General features: G+C 40.1%; 1 protein-coding gene and 1 long non-coding RNA gene across 2 annotated transcripts in view; one reads left to right on the top strand and one right to left on the bottom strand.

The window, feature by feature from the left end:
• Positions 1-4492, top strand: part of LOC306988863 — a 53385-nt gene extending 48893 nt beyond the window's left edge. The window contains exon 5 of the long non-coding RNA XR_013795505.1: positions 3395-4492. This is a non-coding gene — a long non-coding RNA (uncharacterized lncRNA). The remainder of the gene's footprint in view (positions 1-3394) is intronic.
• Positions 4493-16746: 12254 nt separating this feature from the next.
• mid1ip1b (MID1 interacting protein 1b) lies at positions 16747-17450 on the bottom strand. Its single transcript, XM_079593989.1, has one exon. The coding sequence runs from the start codon at positions 17316-17318 to the stop codon at positions 16878-16880; it is 441 nt and encodes a 146-aa protein (XP_079450115.1). The 5' UTR covers positions 17319-17450; the 3' UTR covers positions 16747-16877.
• Positions 17451-18544: the final 1094 nt, after the last annotated feature.

Genomic DNA, 18544 nt, shown 5'->3' with positions numbered 1-18544 from the left:
CACTTTTTACTCCAGTGAATATTTCTCAAAGTGGGCTTTTGTTTTAAACGTCAATTTCCTTAGTGACACAAACATTTAAGTTTTGACTGCAAAAAAAAGCTATTTTTACCATTATTGCCCAGGTACGGAAGCAGAAACCTAGGCATTTCATCAGGCGGTGTCTCCTAAAACAACAAGTATCCTGTGAACACCTGCTCTTATTTCAGGTCTATTAAAGTTTCAAAGCAAATCCCTAGATAAGCGTGTATACACTCCGCTTCGGGCCGGATTAGGTTACGCCGCCTATTTCTCTCACGCGACCTCGATGACTGCGTGATTTACATTGCGATTTACATTTACTCAATTGAAATCTTGTTCAATTAAATAATTAATCGAACACGAATAATAGCCTACTGAAAATATTGAATCAATCAATTAATAGAGAGCACATTTAAGCAAAACTAATGTTCTGCGTTCTGTGTATGACGTTATATTGCTAAGCCTTGGTTAATTGTGTTGTTACAAGAGACCCTGCAGGCTTTAAAAACACAATCGGCAGTCTGGATCGACAGTGTCACGCACACGCGGAGACATTTGCATGAACATGCAGGAGGGGGGATAAAAAGGTCACACACAGGTGTTAACCCTTTAATAAGCATGAGTGCTCATAGAGGTTACAATGAGGTCATATAGGCAAATTGATAACGCCATGTAGATAACGTTTAACGCAAAACTTCCTCTCCAGTCCAGCCTGAACATTGAAACTAACCTGCAAAAACAAGTGTAAGAAAAATTAGCTCGACGCATATTCAGTATTTAGCAACTGATGAGTTTGTGATGGTACGGAGCTCATTTACATACAAGTCTTAAAGGTACAGTAACACAAATAGCTTCACAGTGAGGTTTAAAGTAAGAGTTTAAAATGGTTATAAAAAAACTGAATAATTACAACATGCAACCTTAATAAATGAATGTATAATATTTCCTCTTTTAAAGATTAAAACCTGCTGTGTAAGGAAAATAATGACAGCAACGTTTAAAGTTTTACACATTACCTCTTTGTTTTGATGTTAAGGTTAACCATTTAAAGGGGTCATCATTCCAACATAAAAACATCCTGTAACTCAGAACTTCCTTGTTAGTTCAAAAACAGCTTTTATTGAAACCAAGCTCCAAAGACAACTCGTTTCGGATTTTGTCACATTATGATGGATTACTGCGACGCTGCGGAATCAGATTAACGCCTAATTCTACATCCTCGCATCTTTGGCCCCGCCCACTGGCGCGTTAGTGAGATAACACAGGATCACTGGACTAAAATTACATTACAAAGGATCCTAATACTAAAGTGTTTATTTATATAATGTCAATATGGGAATGTCTCGGTGGAGCATTATTTGTTTGTTCGGTACATTTCACTGGGGATTCTTTGGTAAATCAGTCGCAATTTCGGCGTAGGCTTCGGAAACAGACTTTTACTGTAAGATATGGACCCGCCGTAATGCCACAACATGTAACTTAAGTATCCATGTTAATTCTAATGGCTGATCTGTGATCAGTGATTACTGATATGTAATAAATCATGTTCAGTCAGACGATTTTTTTATGTGTCGGTAAATCAAGCCATTGACTAAACGTTCAACTTCACATGGTTACTCTTAGTAGCATGAAAATAACCTGTAATTTAAATTGTGATTAAATTATACAAACAAAGCGATTAAAGAATGTTCCCTTTACAATCACTGGAGCTGTCAATCACAGCGCGGTGCTCATCAGTGACAAGTTGCAATGATGAGATCACTGCAACTTTTCATGCAATGGGAGATCTAAATTTTAGAGTTTTGCATACTTAGCTATTTCATATGCAAAGCTGTTAGCCAATCACAGCAGAGGGCGTTTACACTAAAGTCTCAAATCAGCAAACACCCTTTCAAAGCGTTAAAATCAGAGGCTATACATTACACGCTGAGCACATGCACACACGTTTAGCATCCTTGCTAGCGTTGCGCTAAAACACAGAAAGAGTAATTAGCTTGGTTCTTGAATTTTTTTTAAATATAGGCCTATAAAAAATGGATATAATAACTTGTGTGAAAATGTTTTGAGTGAGTCTAATGTACGTTTGCATTGTTTTCCATTTTTGGTGACAGTGTTAGCGTGTGATGTTGACGTAGCCTACAATAAAAATGTTTGTCATACAACCTAGGCTAATCACAAAATCTGACTGGATTAGCCTAATGTAAATTAAATACAATTAAAAATAATTTTTTGTCAAATTTTACGATAGCCTATTAGTTATGATCATCACAAACAGCCTATAGCTACACATAACCTGGTGGAGCTGTTATTTGTGAGTAAATGAGATTAACTATTTTACCCCCGAAGTGCAGCTGCGTAAATCTACACACATCATAACACTTCAACACGGCATAACTGATAAATCAGAGGCCGTCCCTGTAGTCAGCTAGCCTAGCCCTGAGAGAACACACACACACACACAGGACATCTTCACACATGCACACAGTCTGCATGCACTGTTCATGCTCGCTGCTGGGAATTTCTAGTAACAGCAGTTCTGTTTATAGCCATTTCGATCAAGCCTAAACCTGACGCGGGTTTTTGACCCAGTGTTTGTGTGAGACACACATGCAGGCCCCGCTTAAGGTACAGTCATGTAAAAGTATTTACAGTGAGGTGCCTCTTTTAGGGAATCCTAGAAGTCCAGAGTCTAGAAGTAAAAAATAAATGTGGTCATAACTAATTTACAAATAATAAATCATTAATAGTACAATATTAAACATTAAATATAGCCTATTAAATATTAAACAATCTTATGAATAAAATATGAAAATACGTGTTGCTTCATACACATTTAAATCATTATAAGATATATTTTTTAAATAAAACATATTTTTACCCATGTATATTTAATATTTATTATTTTAGGTAATTATTATTATTTGTAATTTTCTACATAGCCTATACTTTTCTATATTATTTTCTATTTTTATAATAAAACATTTTTTGTTAAATTAATACCTTTTTAAAAGCTTCATGATGTCTTTTGCATATTTATGCATCATTTTATATCCTATTCTATTTAGAATTGTATAGGTATAAAATGCAATGACAAAAAAAAAACTTCTTGCACATGTAGGATAAGAAGAGCTCACTTGTTGACTTGATATGCAAGCTAAATCTAATAAAAGACAAATTGTACATTCAGACTTTAGTTTTCGGGTGCGGTGCCTCTGTGCACACCCAAGATCTGAAAACGTCTTTCATACCAAACAAAACATCCGAGTTTTAGCTAAGCTATATTGAATAACTCGAATTGTCCTGTAAATAGGCTAAAAACTGTAGCTATACAGTTCGTACGAACATCAAACTGAACTCAAGCCTCTTTTTTCCCCAGATCGTTCCTGTAAACACAACGCCGTGGCTCCCTACGGCATGAAACAGGACCGCTGTCGGATCTATTTATACACGAGGATAGACTCGGAGTGAGTCAGAAAAAATCCCCCCGTCTCCGTCTCACGCTCGCACAAATCTTTCCGTCAGCATGGCTGCGGAGAAGCCGCTGAGCTTCTCAACAGAGTGTGACATCGGCGCGTCCAGTCAGGGACGATTGGAGACGGAGGGATGAGTGATGGATCAAGGGAAGAAAGGAAGTGCGGAGAGATTGAGCCAGACCGCAAACCCAGAGGGAGAAAAGCACCGGGGCTCAGGGCTCCCTCGCTCTAATAGAGTTATAAAATATGACTTTTACCCACCGCAGCCGCTTATATAAGAGAGAGAAGAATATGCAGACCACACCCTTAAAATGATAGATAGATAGATAGATAGATAGATAGAGATAGATAGATAGATAGATAGATAGATAGATAGATAGATAGATAGATTTCACATGCGTTTCTTAAGTCGTATCACGGCCTTTGATCCGAATCACCCCACGAACTGTTGAACAGCAAACGGCTCTGTCACACTGACCTTTACGTGCTCGATAAGGAACCGGCAGTGGCCACACGTGTCCGATAAATGTGTGTGTGTTTGAAATTAACCTTTGCACGCTATTCAAGTCACACATTCACTGATGCACAGTCATAAAATAAGACAGGAAGAGAGAGTGATTGCTCCTGTTTTTGTGGAGATAATAAGCGGAGGTGAAGTAATCTCCCCCAGTTTCCAGTAATTATGCCATTGACCTGGTGGCAGTAAAACCTGATTTACACTTTCAGTAAATACTGTGCTCTTGGCATTCAGTGCAGCAAGGTGTTCGTCCTGTAATTAATTAAACGGCAAAAAGTCATTCCAAAATGATTCAATACTGAAGAATTTTTGCAATTAACACAAATCAACAGGCCTATTTAAAAAAAGTAAACATTTATACAGATAGATAGATAGATAGATAGATAGATAGATAGATAGATAGATAGATAGATAGATAGATAGATAGAGACAGACAGACAGATGGATAGATAGATTGAAAGATGGATAGATAAAAAACATACAGATAAATTGACAGACAGATAGATTTCTATAATTATAATTATTATTTAATTAATTCTATTAATTATTATAAATTATTTATTATAATAAAATAAATTATTTTATTACATTATAATTTTATTATTATTTTAAATAATGTATTTAATATTGTATTATTAAAAATATACATAATTATTAGATACTATTATTTAATTATTATTTAATTATATTATTAATAAATTATAATAATAATATTTTGTAAGAATTAATGTACAATCAGTACATTATCATTAGATCATTTTTAATTAGTGTTTTATAGTGTACAACAAACTGCTCAATACTTCAGTACTGCTTGTGAGCGTTGCAGTGTGTGTGTGTGTGTGTGTGTGTGTGTGTGTGTGTGTGTGTGTTTTGCACAGCCAGTTAATAGCATGTTTTTGTACGCTGTCTATATCAGCTATATCTAGGTGTAGATAAAGTGTGTGTTTTGTCTGTACAAACACCTTTAAAGGTACAAAGGCTCTTTTTACTGGCAAAATAAACATATCTGGTGCATTATTACACATTTTATTATGCCGGACTGTTGTTGTATATATACACCTTATAACTGCTGAAAAATCACAGATTTTGTACAAAAACACTGGAGATGTACATGAGGAAGAAAATGTCCTCTCAAATGTGTATCTGTTAAGTGATGCCATGTCAGCACCATGCAGGTCAATACGTGTCATATTAATATGCTCTCAGGGAAAGTTGGCGTGAAGTTGACAGTAATAACAGTGCCCAAACTTGACACAATGATGTAGGTGTGTTTGGCATCATGGCGACACCCCCGGCAATTATCTCCACAGAGAGCGAGAGCACAACGAGACAGAGCGTTAATTGAGATGAGAATATATATATGTATATACACTATATTGCCAAAAGTATTGGGACACCCCTCCAAATCATTGAACTCAGGTGTTCCGATCACTTCCATGGCCACAGGTATATCAAATCAAGCACTAGACATGCAGACGCTTCTACAAACATCTGTGAAAGAACGGGTCGCTCTCAGGAGCTCACTGAGTTAAAGCGTAGTACTGTGATGGGTTGCCACCTGTGCAATAAATTCGTGAAATTTCCTCATTACTAAATATTCCACCGTCAAATGTTAGTGTCCACTTGGGAACTACAGCAACTCAGCCATGAAGTGGTATAGGCCGCGTAAAATCACAGACGGGTCAGCGCATGCGGAGGCTCACAGTGCGCAGAAGTCGCCATCTTTCTGCAGAGTCAATAGCTACAGATCTCCAAACTTCACGTGGGCTTCAGATTAGCTCAAGAACAGTGTGTAGAGCTTCATGGAATGGGTTTCCATGGCTGAGCATCCAAGCCTTACATCTCCAAGTGCAACACAAAGCGTGGGATGCAGTGTGTGTAAAGCACGGCGCCACTGGACTCTAGAGAAGTGGAGACGTGCTCTCTGGAGTGACGAATCACGCTTCTCTGTCTGGCAATCCGATAGGTTTGGCGGTTCCAGGAGAACGGTACTTGCCTGACTGCATTGTGCCAAGTGTAAAGTTCGGTGGAGGGGGGATTATGGTGTGGGGTGTTTTTCAGGGGTTGGGCTTGACCCCTACTTCCAGTGAAGGGAACTCCTAATGCTTCAGCATACCAAGACATTTTGGACAATTTCATGCTCCCGGCTTTATGGGAACAGTTTGGGGATGACCCCTTCCTACTCCAACATGACTGCGCACCACTGCACAAAGCAAGACCCATAAAGACATGGATGAGCGAGTTTAGTGTGGAGGAACTTGACTGGCCTGCAGAGAGTCCTGACCTTGACCCGATTGAACACCTTTAGGATGAATTAGAGCGGAGACTGCGAGCCAGACCTTCTCGTCCAACATCAGTGCCTGACCTCACAAACACACTTCTACTGTAGAAGAATGGTCAAAAATTCCCATAAACACACTCCTAAAACTTGTGGAAAGCCTTTTAAGGAGATTTGAAGCTGTTATTGCTACAAAGGGTGGGCCACCTCCATATTAAACCCTACGGATTAGGAATAGGATGTCAAGTTCATGTGCATGTAAAGTATATATATATATATATATATATACTAAAATATAAAAACAATATAATTAAAAAAATTATTATTTTATTTAGTGCATATAGTGTAAAAGGAGTATGCGATCAGTCAGTGATGATTGACGTTTTGACTTTTGTTACTCTGGAGCCCAATGTCGTCTGTCATCGTCTGTGTGCATTTTGCCCCGTTGCTTTGTTTGTTTCCTCGCTATTGTTGAGCTGTGCGAGTATTTGCGCGTGCTGTCATGGCGAAGGCCGTGCGCGTCTGTTGGTGCTGGTTATGGAAACAAATGGGAGAGAAAACAAAACAAAAGAGCGGCACACACACACATGTGCACACTGATGCATACACACCTGTGCACTATATGCTAAAAAGAATTACACAGGAAAATACATTCACACGACGTGCACACGTGCGTAGGCCTATTTTGTCTTCCACACAGAAGCGCACATTAACTACACAAACATGCAACATTACCTAGGAAAATATGCTCACCGTCCCACACACGCACACACAGGTCTGATAACAGCATGTGTGCGCACTCAAATGGGCTATTAACTATTGCGCTGTAACCACGGCGACCGGAGAGATCAGCGTAACATGATCTATTATCGACTGTCAGGGGACGCGGAGGGAAAAAACGTGCCTCCCGCACTCGCAGTCTGTGTTTACAGAACTCTGTTGCAACTTTTAAATGCCTGTCTGTCTCTCTCTGCAAGGCTCTTTATATTCTCTCTCTCTGCCTGCCTGTCTCTCTCACTGCCTGTCTGTCTCTTTCAGCCACGTTTTCTTTCTCTCTCTCTCTTCCTTTTTCTCAGATTGTCCTTCTGTCAGTCTATGCCTATCTGTCTCTCAGCTTGTCAGTCTGTCAGCCACTCTCTCTCTCTCTCTCTCTCTCTCTCTCTCTCTCTCTCTCTCTCTCTCTCTCTCTCTCTCTCTCTCTCTCTCTCTCTCTCTCTCTCTGGTTTTTCTCACACATTCTGGTTTTTGGCCTGTCTGTCTGCCTCTGTCGGTCTCTTTCTATCTGCTCTGTCTTTATTTCCGTTTCTCTCCCCGTCTGTCTCTCAGCTTGTCTTATCTGTCTGTTTATGCCTGGCACTCTCATTCCCTCTCTCTTCCTCTGTCTGTCTGTCTCTTTCAGCTTTTCTATTTCTCTTCTGTCTCTCTCCCTCTCTGCCTGTTTCTGTCTCACTCTCTCTGCCGGTCTCTCTCTGGCTCCCCGATTGATGTCATTCCAGGGATAATGTAGGAAGAATCTGACCTAGATACACACACACACACGCAGGCCAGATTAGCGGACATGACGTTATATGCACTATACCCTCAGATTAGCGCTAACAGCCTCCTACAGCCATCTCAATCATTACACACATACACACACCAATGAGGTTCGTTTGAGCTTCTGCAAGAACCAATGAGGTTCATTCTCGTGTAACGCAGCACGTTTGAGCTTCTGCAAGAACCAATGAGGTTCATTCTCGTGTTACGCAGCATGTTTGAGCTTCAGCAAGAACCAATGAGGTTCATTCTCGTGTTACGCAGTACGGTTGAGCTTCTGCAAGAACCAATGAGGTTCATTCTCGTGTAACACCGCACGTTTGAACTTCTGCAAGAACCAATGAGGTTCATTCTCGTGTAACACCGCACGTTTGAACTTCTGCAAGAACCAATGAGGTTCATTCTCGAGTTACGCAGCACGTTTGAGCTTCTGCAAGAACCAATGAGGTTCATTCTCGTGTTACGCAGCACGTTTGAGCTTCAGCAACAACCAATGAGGTTCATTCTCGCGTGTCAAGCAGGTTCAGTTGAGCTTTTGTTTATGTTCACTGATCAATGTTTAAATGTAAAAAAATTAAATCTGGTCATCATATATAAAGTGATCGAGTCTCTTCAGAAAATTTGGACTAAAGCGCTCAATTCATATGGATTAGTTTTACGATCTCTTTATGAACTTTTTGAACCGTCAAATTGTCAGTTTGCTTAGGTGTCTCTGGAGTTATAAAAATCTCTCAGATTTCATCAAAAATATCTTAATTTGTGTTCTGAAGATGAACGAAGGTCTTACGGGTTTGGAACGTCAGGAGGGTGAGGAATTAATGACATAATTTTAATTTTTGGGTGAACTATCCCTTTAATTGGAGTTTTGGACAAAATGGTTAATTAAACAACAAAAAGAGAAATCATTTTCTTTTACTTTCTTTTTAGCATTTGTTATCATATAGTGGGACTGAGGAATAAATGTCCCACAGCACCATCAGATTTCTGAAACATCAACATTTGAGGAATATTTAAGCTATACACAGACACATCTGTGGGAAACACAGGTCATGTTAGGACAGGGTGAAGGGTTAAGAACCTTAGGACAGACCGCCTCTCACCTCATATCATCTCTCCCCCTCTCATCTAATCTCACGCCCCCCACCTCTTCTCTCTCTCTCTCTCTCTCTCTCTCTCCTCTGAATTGATTAGCATTCATCCTGATGCGCTGCTCTTCCGTGGAGAGCTGATGGCGTGCTGATAAATGTTCGGGGAGAGAGAGGGCGTCGCTCTCGAACGGACTCGCTGACATCCTGCATTAACCAATCAATAACCAGACACAGGGGACAGGGGGAGCCCAGCTCGCCCAATCATTTGCATGGGCCCGTCTGCTATAAAGGAGTCTGAGAGGAGAAAGAAAGCGGTTTGAGAGTCTGTGCAGCGGGCTAGAGCAGAATGCTTTCGTAGGCGTTAAAGAGGGAGAGAAAGCCGCAAGGGCAGCGGTTATTTTATCACAGCAGTTCTTCATTTTCACAGCGGTTCAGCACAGCCAGAGGCCGCGAAACCCAATCTAACACAAACACACACACATTTATCTAGCTGTCTACACTGGGACTGCCCATCGACTTCTATTGTTTTAACATTAAGCTAAATATAATTACCATAGACTAACACAGCTCTAATACACACATTTCTTCATTTTTAGGAACTAATACTTTATAGTATTTGGTTTGACATTTGAGGTTGTCCCTAAATGGGCCCTTTTAAGATTTGGCTTGGGCACTAATATGATGTATTACCATGGTAATGTCTGGAGTATCTAAATATGGTATATGGAATGGTAATCATGGTATATTTCAAAGTACCATTGGATTACCATCTGATACCACCACAGCATGGTATCATAACAGTATCTGAAGGAAAATCACTTATACCATATTTAGGTATTTATTTTACAAAAAGAAGCAATGTGGCAGCCTCAGAAGTTAATACTGTGGTACTTGAAATATACCACAGAAATGAAATTAATGTTCCAATGTTCCATGGTCATGGTATATGTCCAAAATACCATGGTAGTAGTATGGTACGTTTTGGTATGGCATTTCATAGAATACCATGGTATTCTCATTGTATTTACTTTGAAAAAGTATTTCAATCAAAACCTAATATACCATGGAAAATGTTAACAAAACAAACAAAACAAAAAACATGGTAATACCCCGGCACTTTTTGTTGTGCTGAGAATGTAGTGATGGTACCATGGTTTTTAGATATTTCACAGAATATCTTACCATAGTACTTCATTGGTAAAGTATTTTAAAGAATACTGTATATTACCATACCAGGTTAAATATTCAAAAACCACGGTCAAAACAACATAGCATACTTTTTTATGCTGTGAGAACATTGTGATATTGACTACTACTAGAATAACCATGGTATTTTTGGTAGGCCTATAGCATTTCACAGAATATCATGGTATTAGCCTAGCCTACTAGGCTATTTACTTTACATAGTATTTCAAAGAAATTACCTAGAATGCTACTTTATGCATGTCCTGAGAAGATGGTGAGTTTGATTAAAACAAGCACATACACTAATGTAAACTCAAAAAAATGTGCACACACGAGACAATAATATATCCGTTTATTTAGCAGTCTGCGGGCTCTCCGCGTGCGCGCCCTCGCAACAAGGACGCCTAGAAAGGTCAGCTATGAAGCATTAGATCGCGACGGGGTGTGTGTTTGTGTGTGTCCGCAAGCAAGGACGATCCCATTCATCTCTGCTCCGAGCCGCTAATGCTGCTGATGAGAGAAACCCAACCTCATAAACAAGGTATAAAAAAAAACTCAGGGGAACTAAAGCACGGGGATCCGACACACACACACACACACACACACACGCAGGAACGGTAATGAGTCTGCGTGTGGTGGCAATCAGAGTGTGCTGTGGAGTATTCCCCGCTCGCCGAGCTAAAGGGGTAATCAAAATTTAATTACGCAGAAAATTAAGGGCAAAACCCCACGATCCAGGACCACACGGACGACCGCTGATTGGTGGGTGACAGATATGCGTTCAAGAGAGAGAGAGAGAGAGAGCGGGAAATTAAATTCAAAGATAGTAATCGCTGTACATCGTTCTTGTCCCAAGATGACGTACTGTAGTAGGCTACCACAGGATAGCCTATTTGACTGCTAAGCATGGCTATTTTGGTTACAATCCCGTTACTCAAAACATATGTCCCATCTTAGCATGGATCAAAGCTCTTTTCAGAAAAAAAGAGAAGATTTGTAAGGCAACTCTGCACAATGGTTTCAGAAGACTTTGCGTTCAAGTCATATGTACACTTATTATATTCCAGTGTTAAACACAGTATGCCTATGCTACAAGGTAAAGTAGGCCTACTAGTAGGCTAAAGACACCCTAATGAAATATTATTCTGTTATTGTAGCCTACTTCTTTTAATTTTTTACCGGATTAAAATAGGCCTACTGCTTAAATAGTAGCCTAGCTGAAAATATTATGAATTAGGCTATTATTCATAGTCAATAAGGAAGATTAGTGGATGCAGATATTAAATACGCACCTGCAAACAAGCAAATTATTCATTTTATTTACCAACAAGTCATACACTATATCAAAAGATTAAGCTTTCAATATCATTTTAAGTTACTGACAATTCAAGTAAGCTATATATGCAAACAAGTGAAAACAACCGCAAAATACAAATTGTGCAGGGAAGCATGAAGTAAAAGTTTACTCTGATACTTGAAAATGAACTTGTAGAAATAGTTTGACAGACTCTTTTCATTGTGTTCCATGAGGAAAGAGCTTTGAAAGGGTTTGTAGGGTGTACATTTTTGTACAACTATTCCTTGCCCACAAACCTATGCGCATTTTCCCATTGAAATCCAACTAAAGCATAGCATTTATCATTCAGGCTGCGCTGCCTCAACATCTTGTCACAGCGTCCTGTCGGCTCAGGGTGTCCGCAGAGTTTAAGAGCGTGACACGGCTTCTCCTGACCTTCAACCCTCGTTTATCGGCTGCCGCCTGCCTGGCCTTCTAACTCACTTAGCGTTCGGCTCTCTGCTCTTATCAACGGCTTCACTGACAGACGACGAAGACACCGGAGAATAACTGCCTCGCGTTGTCACCGCCAGAACGGCGTGAGAGAGAGAGAAACAAGTAGAGGGAATTGTCGAACGCGGCGGCCTCAACACCCTACAGACTTTGATGGCCCTGAGCCCTGAGATGAAATTTCAAAGCGTTGTCTCGCTCGCTCTCTCTCTCTCTCTCTCCTCATCTTGCAGTCTCGCTGCAGAAGGCAATTACGAGTCCCTGGTCTCCGCGGCCGCCCACCTCCCTGCCGTCTTGTCTTTGCATTCCTCTTTTTTCCTCTTTCCTTCCCTCATTACCCACTTTCCCACTCTCTGCTTTTTCTCTCTCTCTCTCTCCGCTGTGAGTCATGCAAATCAGCAACGCTCGCATGGAAAATATATCGGAATCATTAATAATTTTGGGGCGAATTTTCAAAAAGGTGGAAAGGATGCTTGGGAAAAAAAATGGCAGGAAGGCAGAGAGGGGCCATTTTAATGGAAAGGAAGTAATCATGGCGGGCCATTCAAGATGAAACGCTGCGGAATCCTTTGACGGCTAAATGACGGCGTGCTGCGCACAAGATGCCCTTGAGCACTGATCCGAGGTCAGCTTTCCTGTATTTAACAACCGCGTGCAGATCTAGCAAAACTTGAGCTCAGATCAGCACCGGAGGGCATCTGGCAGCCACTTATTTCAGTAACCAAAATTACAATGCGGGGAACCTGAGCAGTGTGCAGGCCTGACCAGATCATATTCTGCTTTTCCCAGGAGATCCGAGATATCTGAGGCGAGGTTTTAGAAATAAAGGTTTCAGTTTGCAAAATGGATTGAACAGGCTCAAAGAACTTTTTAGATATTTGGAAAACAATCTATTTGGGATGTGCCGAAACCTAAATCTAAATTCGGAAAGGCACGGAAAATGAGTAACGCATTCTACGGAGCCTCTAAAGGGACATAGGCTTGCTGCGGTAATCGGTTACATTACAGATTTCACTTATCACGTGAAGGTAGTAAGGAGAGATGACTGACAGGACGAGTCAGAAGATTTGATCCTGAGGGTCATCTTGTAAATGTGCGGTCAGTACCGCCGCTCCCTATGTGCGCGTGATCACGAATTCAAAAGTAAAAAGTGAGCGCACATTAAAAAACAATGTTAATACTCCCATATTGAGAGCGGCCCCCTGATGCGCGCAAATTATATACAGTATAATTACCCAACTACCGGTATATAATTGCAAGAGAGCGCAAAAGCATTGGAAATCGACTTAGTTTTCACATTTAAGGAACTAGTTCTGCTTCAAAGTTTTGTGGAACTGTTTTTGTTGCGCTTTCGTAACTCTGATCCCGTATCATTGTTTTTGTTCCTATTGTGTCACCCTCAAATGAAACATCAAAATCATGTTGAGTCATCATGAAAAATAAAGAACTTAATTTTTCAATGAATGCTCTGGTTTGAATACAAGTAAAGCTCTGTGACATAAGGTCAAACACAGAAAACAATCTTGCCTTTCAGTTTGTTAAAACAAGGAAAAATCTTTCAAAGTACAGTAATACAGTCTACAGGGCAGGATGAACATTAAAATACACACCATTTCCCAAAATAATTTTGAGTGTATAAGGTATTTTTCCCTTATATTTAAACCCTTAGACGATGCATTACTGTAAACACATATGACAGACTTCAAAAGATCGTCTGTGCTGTTGCATTCTGGGATTGTAAAAGTCTAAGAGTTTGTGAACTGAATCTGGCACCAATAAAGCGTACAGACTAATTATGATGTAAATTTACATCTCCTAACATATCATACAATCCCTTATGTGTGTTAATGCTGACATAAGCGAGATTTCCATGACGCACTGATAGCCTTAATTCTGCGGTTGTAAAAAATAATCATCTTTACAAGATGATTTACTGTATAACTGAGCCATTTATACGTTTTAATTACGGTTGAATCACCGCTCTGTTCGTCACGCTTAATTTGCAGAAATTTACCGTAACCTAAATACTTCGACTCACAGGTGGTGGCGTACATCAACAGCCCAGATGTTATGAATGATGTTTCAACAAAAAAATCATTTAAATGTACGCATTCCAACAAGAGCCTTTTGAGGATGTTTTACGTGTTTGTCTCCTTCCATTGAGTCCAAGTTATTAAATTCAGTTTCCTTTAAATCAATTTCCTAACCGAATTACACACCGTCTTATTTTGTTTGGCAGGAATCTTGTCATCTCGTCTCTAGAGGAACAGCTGCTTTTTGACCACCGCCATGTGGTTTGTTTCGGCCACAATTGTGGCGGCACTTGTGCACAGCTTGTCTTGTTATTGTCACTAGAGGAATAGAATGTCCTTCCCGACGTTTCTGAAGGGTTGCATTCTGGGAAGTCCCAGACAGTAACAGATGACCAGTCCGCTGAGGACGAACCTGACAAGCTGCCACTGAAATAGCTCAGAGAGAGACGTCAAATAGTGAGGGACCGTAATAAGACGGCTATTTTCTTGCACTCGGAGACGAGACACAATCCTCTTAACAAGAAGACAGCATCCGTCCTCTCCATTATCCTGCTAGTTTCCTTCTCACTTTTACTCAGGTTTCAAAACCTAGCGAGTCACTTTTTAAAATAGCGTAAAATTAATGGTTTGACGAATTCTAATGTCCCCTCTTTTTTCGCCCTTGGAGTTTTTGTACCACAAGCACTTTGGGCAAGAGAAACACAGTAGTGTGCATTTTTGGGTTGCACCTGATACCAGAACCCTATTCGTGCACCCAGAGGACACGTTGCATCATACCTCATATCAGTGTTACAGCATTGGTCTTACGGGTCCTCCAAAACTCCATCATACTGCCTGGAAGTTTCAGTATGTCACGCCAAGAGCTGGTCTTACATCAGCTAGATGGCAGACAAACAGTCGGAGGATGAGAAACGCTAGATCAGCAAATCCAACTGATGGCCTTCTTTCCTGTATAGTTCTCTCCCAGCATCCCTAATTAGGGTGCGGAAAGGAAAACAAGAGAAAAATGTCAACCAGTAGGGATTAGACTATGAATATGGCAGGAAATACAATGGAAAGTAGGAACAAACAAACATATGATACCCACCTCAAATCTGCTTTAACTGTCTCATGGTTTATCAATGGATCCATCAGTACTAAAGGTCAGTTTGTCTACTGGTCTGACCACAACTGAGATACACGATGTGCAAAGAGCAAATCATAGGGTGTTTCGGCTCTTAGATAACAAAGGTAAAGTGCGAAAAAATACTAAATACGATATGCTTAGCTGAACATTGGGTTTATAATGAATTGTGCAATGCAAAGTCTATATACTGCTACCTCTAATGCTTCGGCTTAACGATAAATTTGTTTTGGGACTCAGTAATGACTATAAAAACTTCAGATATCAGTGAGCTGTCAGAAATATGCATTGACATATTAAGGACATACCAACTAGGCAAGTAAGTTTACTTGCGTTTATATGCACAATCTTACATTTATGATGCTTCATAACCGATAATGTGTGAAGTCTTGAAAAATCAGTTTTAAGCAAAAAATAATTACAGTCCGACAGTAAATGTAAATATGTCCATTTACATTGGTGTTTACACTTTACTTGTGACATTTTATCAGTGTAAACATCTAGTTAAATTAAAACCTGATTACAGTCCATTTGATATCAAAACCAGACAAAAGCTTAAATGTAAATTGGTCTTGTGCGCGGATCGCTTCTCATTTGGTTGGGCAGTTTATCAGTGCATCAAATTTGCCTTGTGCTTGTCTGTTTTCATTTTACGTTATCAGTGTAAAGATCATTAACAGTTTAAGGAAAACCGGATTACAGTACGTTTACCGTACGATTTGTATAATACAGGATTTTAGCTATGCATTCTGTTTGGCTGACTCAACATTTTAAGACAAATCAAATCCCTTTTTGGAACAAATATAATTATGTTTTGACAAAAAAAGATGAATCTGTCTGTCTTTACAAAAACATTTACATTTGACAGAATACCGGTAGAAAACTGAAGATTCCTTGAGTTTCTAAGACTTTTTTCTCATATGAGGTATTAAACCAGTGTGTGCAGCTTAGATTTAGAGACGTCCGTCATTAAGTGCAGCTCAAGCAGTGACTCAGCAGTACGAATGGGAAAAATGCACTGCAGGTGCTCGGCTCTTTCAGACGTTGCCAGGTCTTAATTTAACGTGCCTGATCCCTCGGTGGACCTCCGCAGCAGCTGTGCGCACCAACACGGGCCAATGTTTACTGAGCACCACACTATTGGCATACTGTAAAGTGATATTTTGCAAGGACATCCCAGAAGGAAATGAGTCATACGTTAGTTCACTCAGAAATCAAACACTTGCAGAGTAGAGTTGCATTTACAAAATGTTTATTTTCTGAACCATCTTTGTGATAGAAAAAATACATGACAACATTCCTTCTATTACCAACAGTAACTGTGACGTAATCTCCTGGAATCAGTCAACATCCGTAAGGAACATCATGCGATTCCATCATCAATTAAGCACCATAAAAATATAAAGTACCAGCCACTCTTTAGCGTAGAAATGTGCATTTTATACATTATTAGTGATTTTAATTGTCACCCCCAGCCTTAAACGGTTATAATCTACATTAATACAACCTCCACAACTATACACCAGGCCAAGAAATGTATTTTGCATATCTTTTTTTTTATTTTTTATGTTTGCTTATTTAAATAAAATGTGTTTAGTTTCAAAAGCCTGTTTCCAAGCCAGAATCCAGCTTGTGCAAACAATATCAAGGGATGTTAGCAGGGGAATTAAGGGTGCTTGTAAACCGGCGTCAGGTACAAGTCTTTTTTTTTTCAATCCGGGGAATTAAAATTGCACGGAAGCCACCAGGGGCCCATTTAGCTTCAACCCCTGCTTGCACCCTCTTGTGAACCTTTTTTTTGCAGTCCACCGGCGATGAATGGAGTAAACTCTAGTTGGTTTCAATTCCCACAGCCGCCTATAACAATTTCCTTCGTGTACCGGTTTGTTAGAGTGTTCGCTTTTCGGGTGAGCTTCGACAGTACGGTGTGCAGTCCGGTTAAATGAAAATGAAACTGCTTCTCCAAGTCCTCATCATTTGGTTCGATGCGAGACACTTCCAGGGTCGTTGTCACCCCGTGCTTGTCCTTGCGCCTCTCGTCGGCTTGAAGCACGCCCCATTCGATATCGTTCCTAATTGATTTCAGGAGCACATAAGAGCCGTACATGTCTCCATCCTGGAAGGTGTTCACCTCTTTCTCCTCCTCCTGGTCCAATGGGACGTCCCTCAGCAAACTTGGCACCATGACCGTCTGGTCCATGTTGTTCACGGCACCAATAAACCGGTTCATGGAATTGAAGAGAGAGTTTTTTTGGTTGTAGGAATCGCAGATTTGCATCATCTTTGCTGTCCTATTGACCTGGAGGGCTCAAATGCAGAATAAGGCTTTAAGGCTCTGTATAGACAATTAAAAAAGCAGCAGATGTAGTATTTCTTGGGCTGGACGGTTCAGGTAGATCTAATAGAGGGTTTATCCGCTATTATTCTGGTCCAGGGAGTGCTCAGATCCCTGGTGCGCTTCAGAAGAATGAGTTTTTGAAAGCGCAGGTGGATTTAAAGCAAGGGTGTGGCTTCCACACGTCAATCAAACGTGTAACCAGGTTGTAACCGGATAATGTGCCCTGAAATAACATGTGTGAAAGATTAGGGGTCCATGCACACAATATTACATAATCAAAATAAATATCAGTGTGGAAATAAATAAATAAATAAATAGGTAGAGAAAGCAAGATATATAGGCTAAATAATACTATTACTAATCTTTCTATAATATTTGGAATGATTTGAGATGAAACTGTTCAATTATTTTAAGTATTTAGTCAAACTAAACCTGCTCAACTTAAAATTTTTATTAAAAAACGGTGATCAGAACGTGATATTCGCTTCCTACCACTCCTTGATTTCCTGAAGGAAATGCCGGCCGGCAAACTAAGCGTCAATCTACCAAGCCTTACAAATCATATAGGCTTCAAAATACTCACCTTTGCTGATATGTATCCTCTCTTAAATTCGAAAAGGTCCGGCAAAGTCCAAGGAAACCGGCGATAAAGTCGCTGAAAGATAACAGACTCGTCTAGCAAACGACCGAGGGTGAGGCCGCATGTAGCTCTATGGCGCTTATGAATATTCATGAGACGACGCATCAGCCCACAACCGCTCAGCCGGTCTAGTCCAATTAGAAGCCAGTTGCTTAGTTCATCCAGGAGGACGGCGCCTGTCAACAGCCAATCACAGGGAAGAAAGGGAATCCGGCAACGTGCCAAGCCTGCAGCTCACGGTCAAAGACACGACAGTTTGAAAGAAAAGGAGAGTGTACGAGAACTACCGGACTGATGAAAGTACCTTACTACTCGTGGTGCCAAAAAGGTTTATTCCATCGATTTATTTTCACTTCGGAGTTAAAAAAAAAAAAATCCAAAACAGGGTTTACATAGAACAGGCCAAATAGTATTTTTACTTTATATGCCAAAAATAATATAGTAGCCTAAACAGTCTTAAACTTTCGAAAAATCTGGGGAAAAAATCACATTGCTGTCTCTTCACATCATCAGAAAGGCATTTTATAAA

The sequence above is a fragment of the Phoxinus phoxinus genome (genome assembly GCF_949152265.1).
Source record: "Phoxinus phoxinus genome assembly, chromosome: 20".
Taxonomy (NCBI): domain Eukaryota; kingdom Metazoa; phylum Chordata; class Actinopteri; order Cypriniformes; family Leuciscidae; genus Phoxinus; species Phoxinus phoxinus.
The sequence above is the reverse complement of the archived record's forward strand: the minus strand, read 5'-3'. Positions and strand labels throughout refer to the sequence as shown.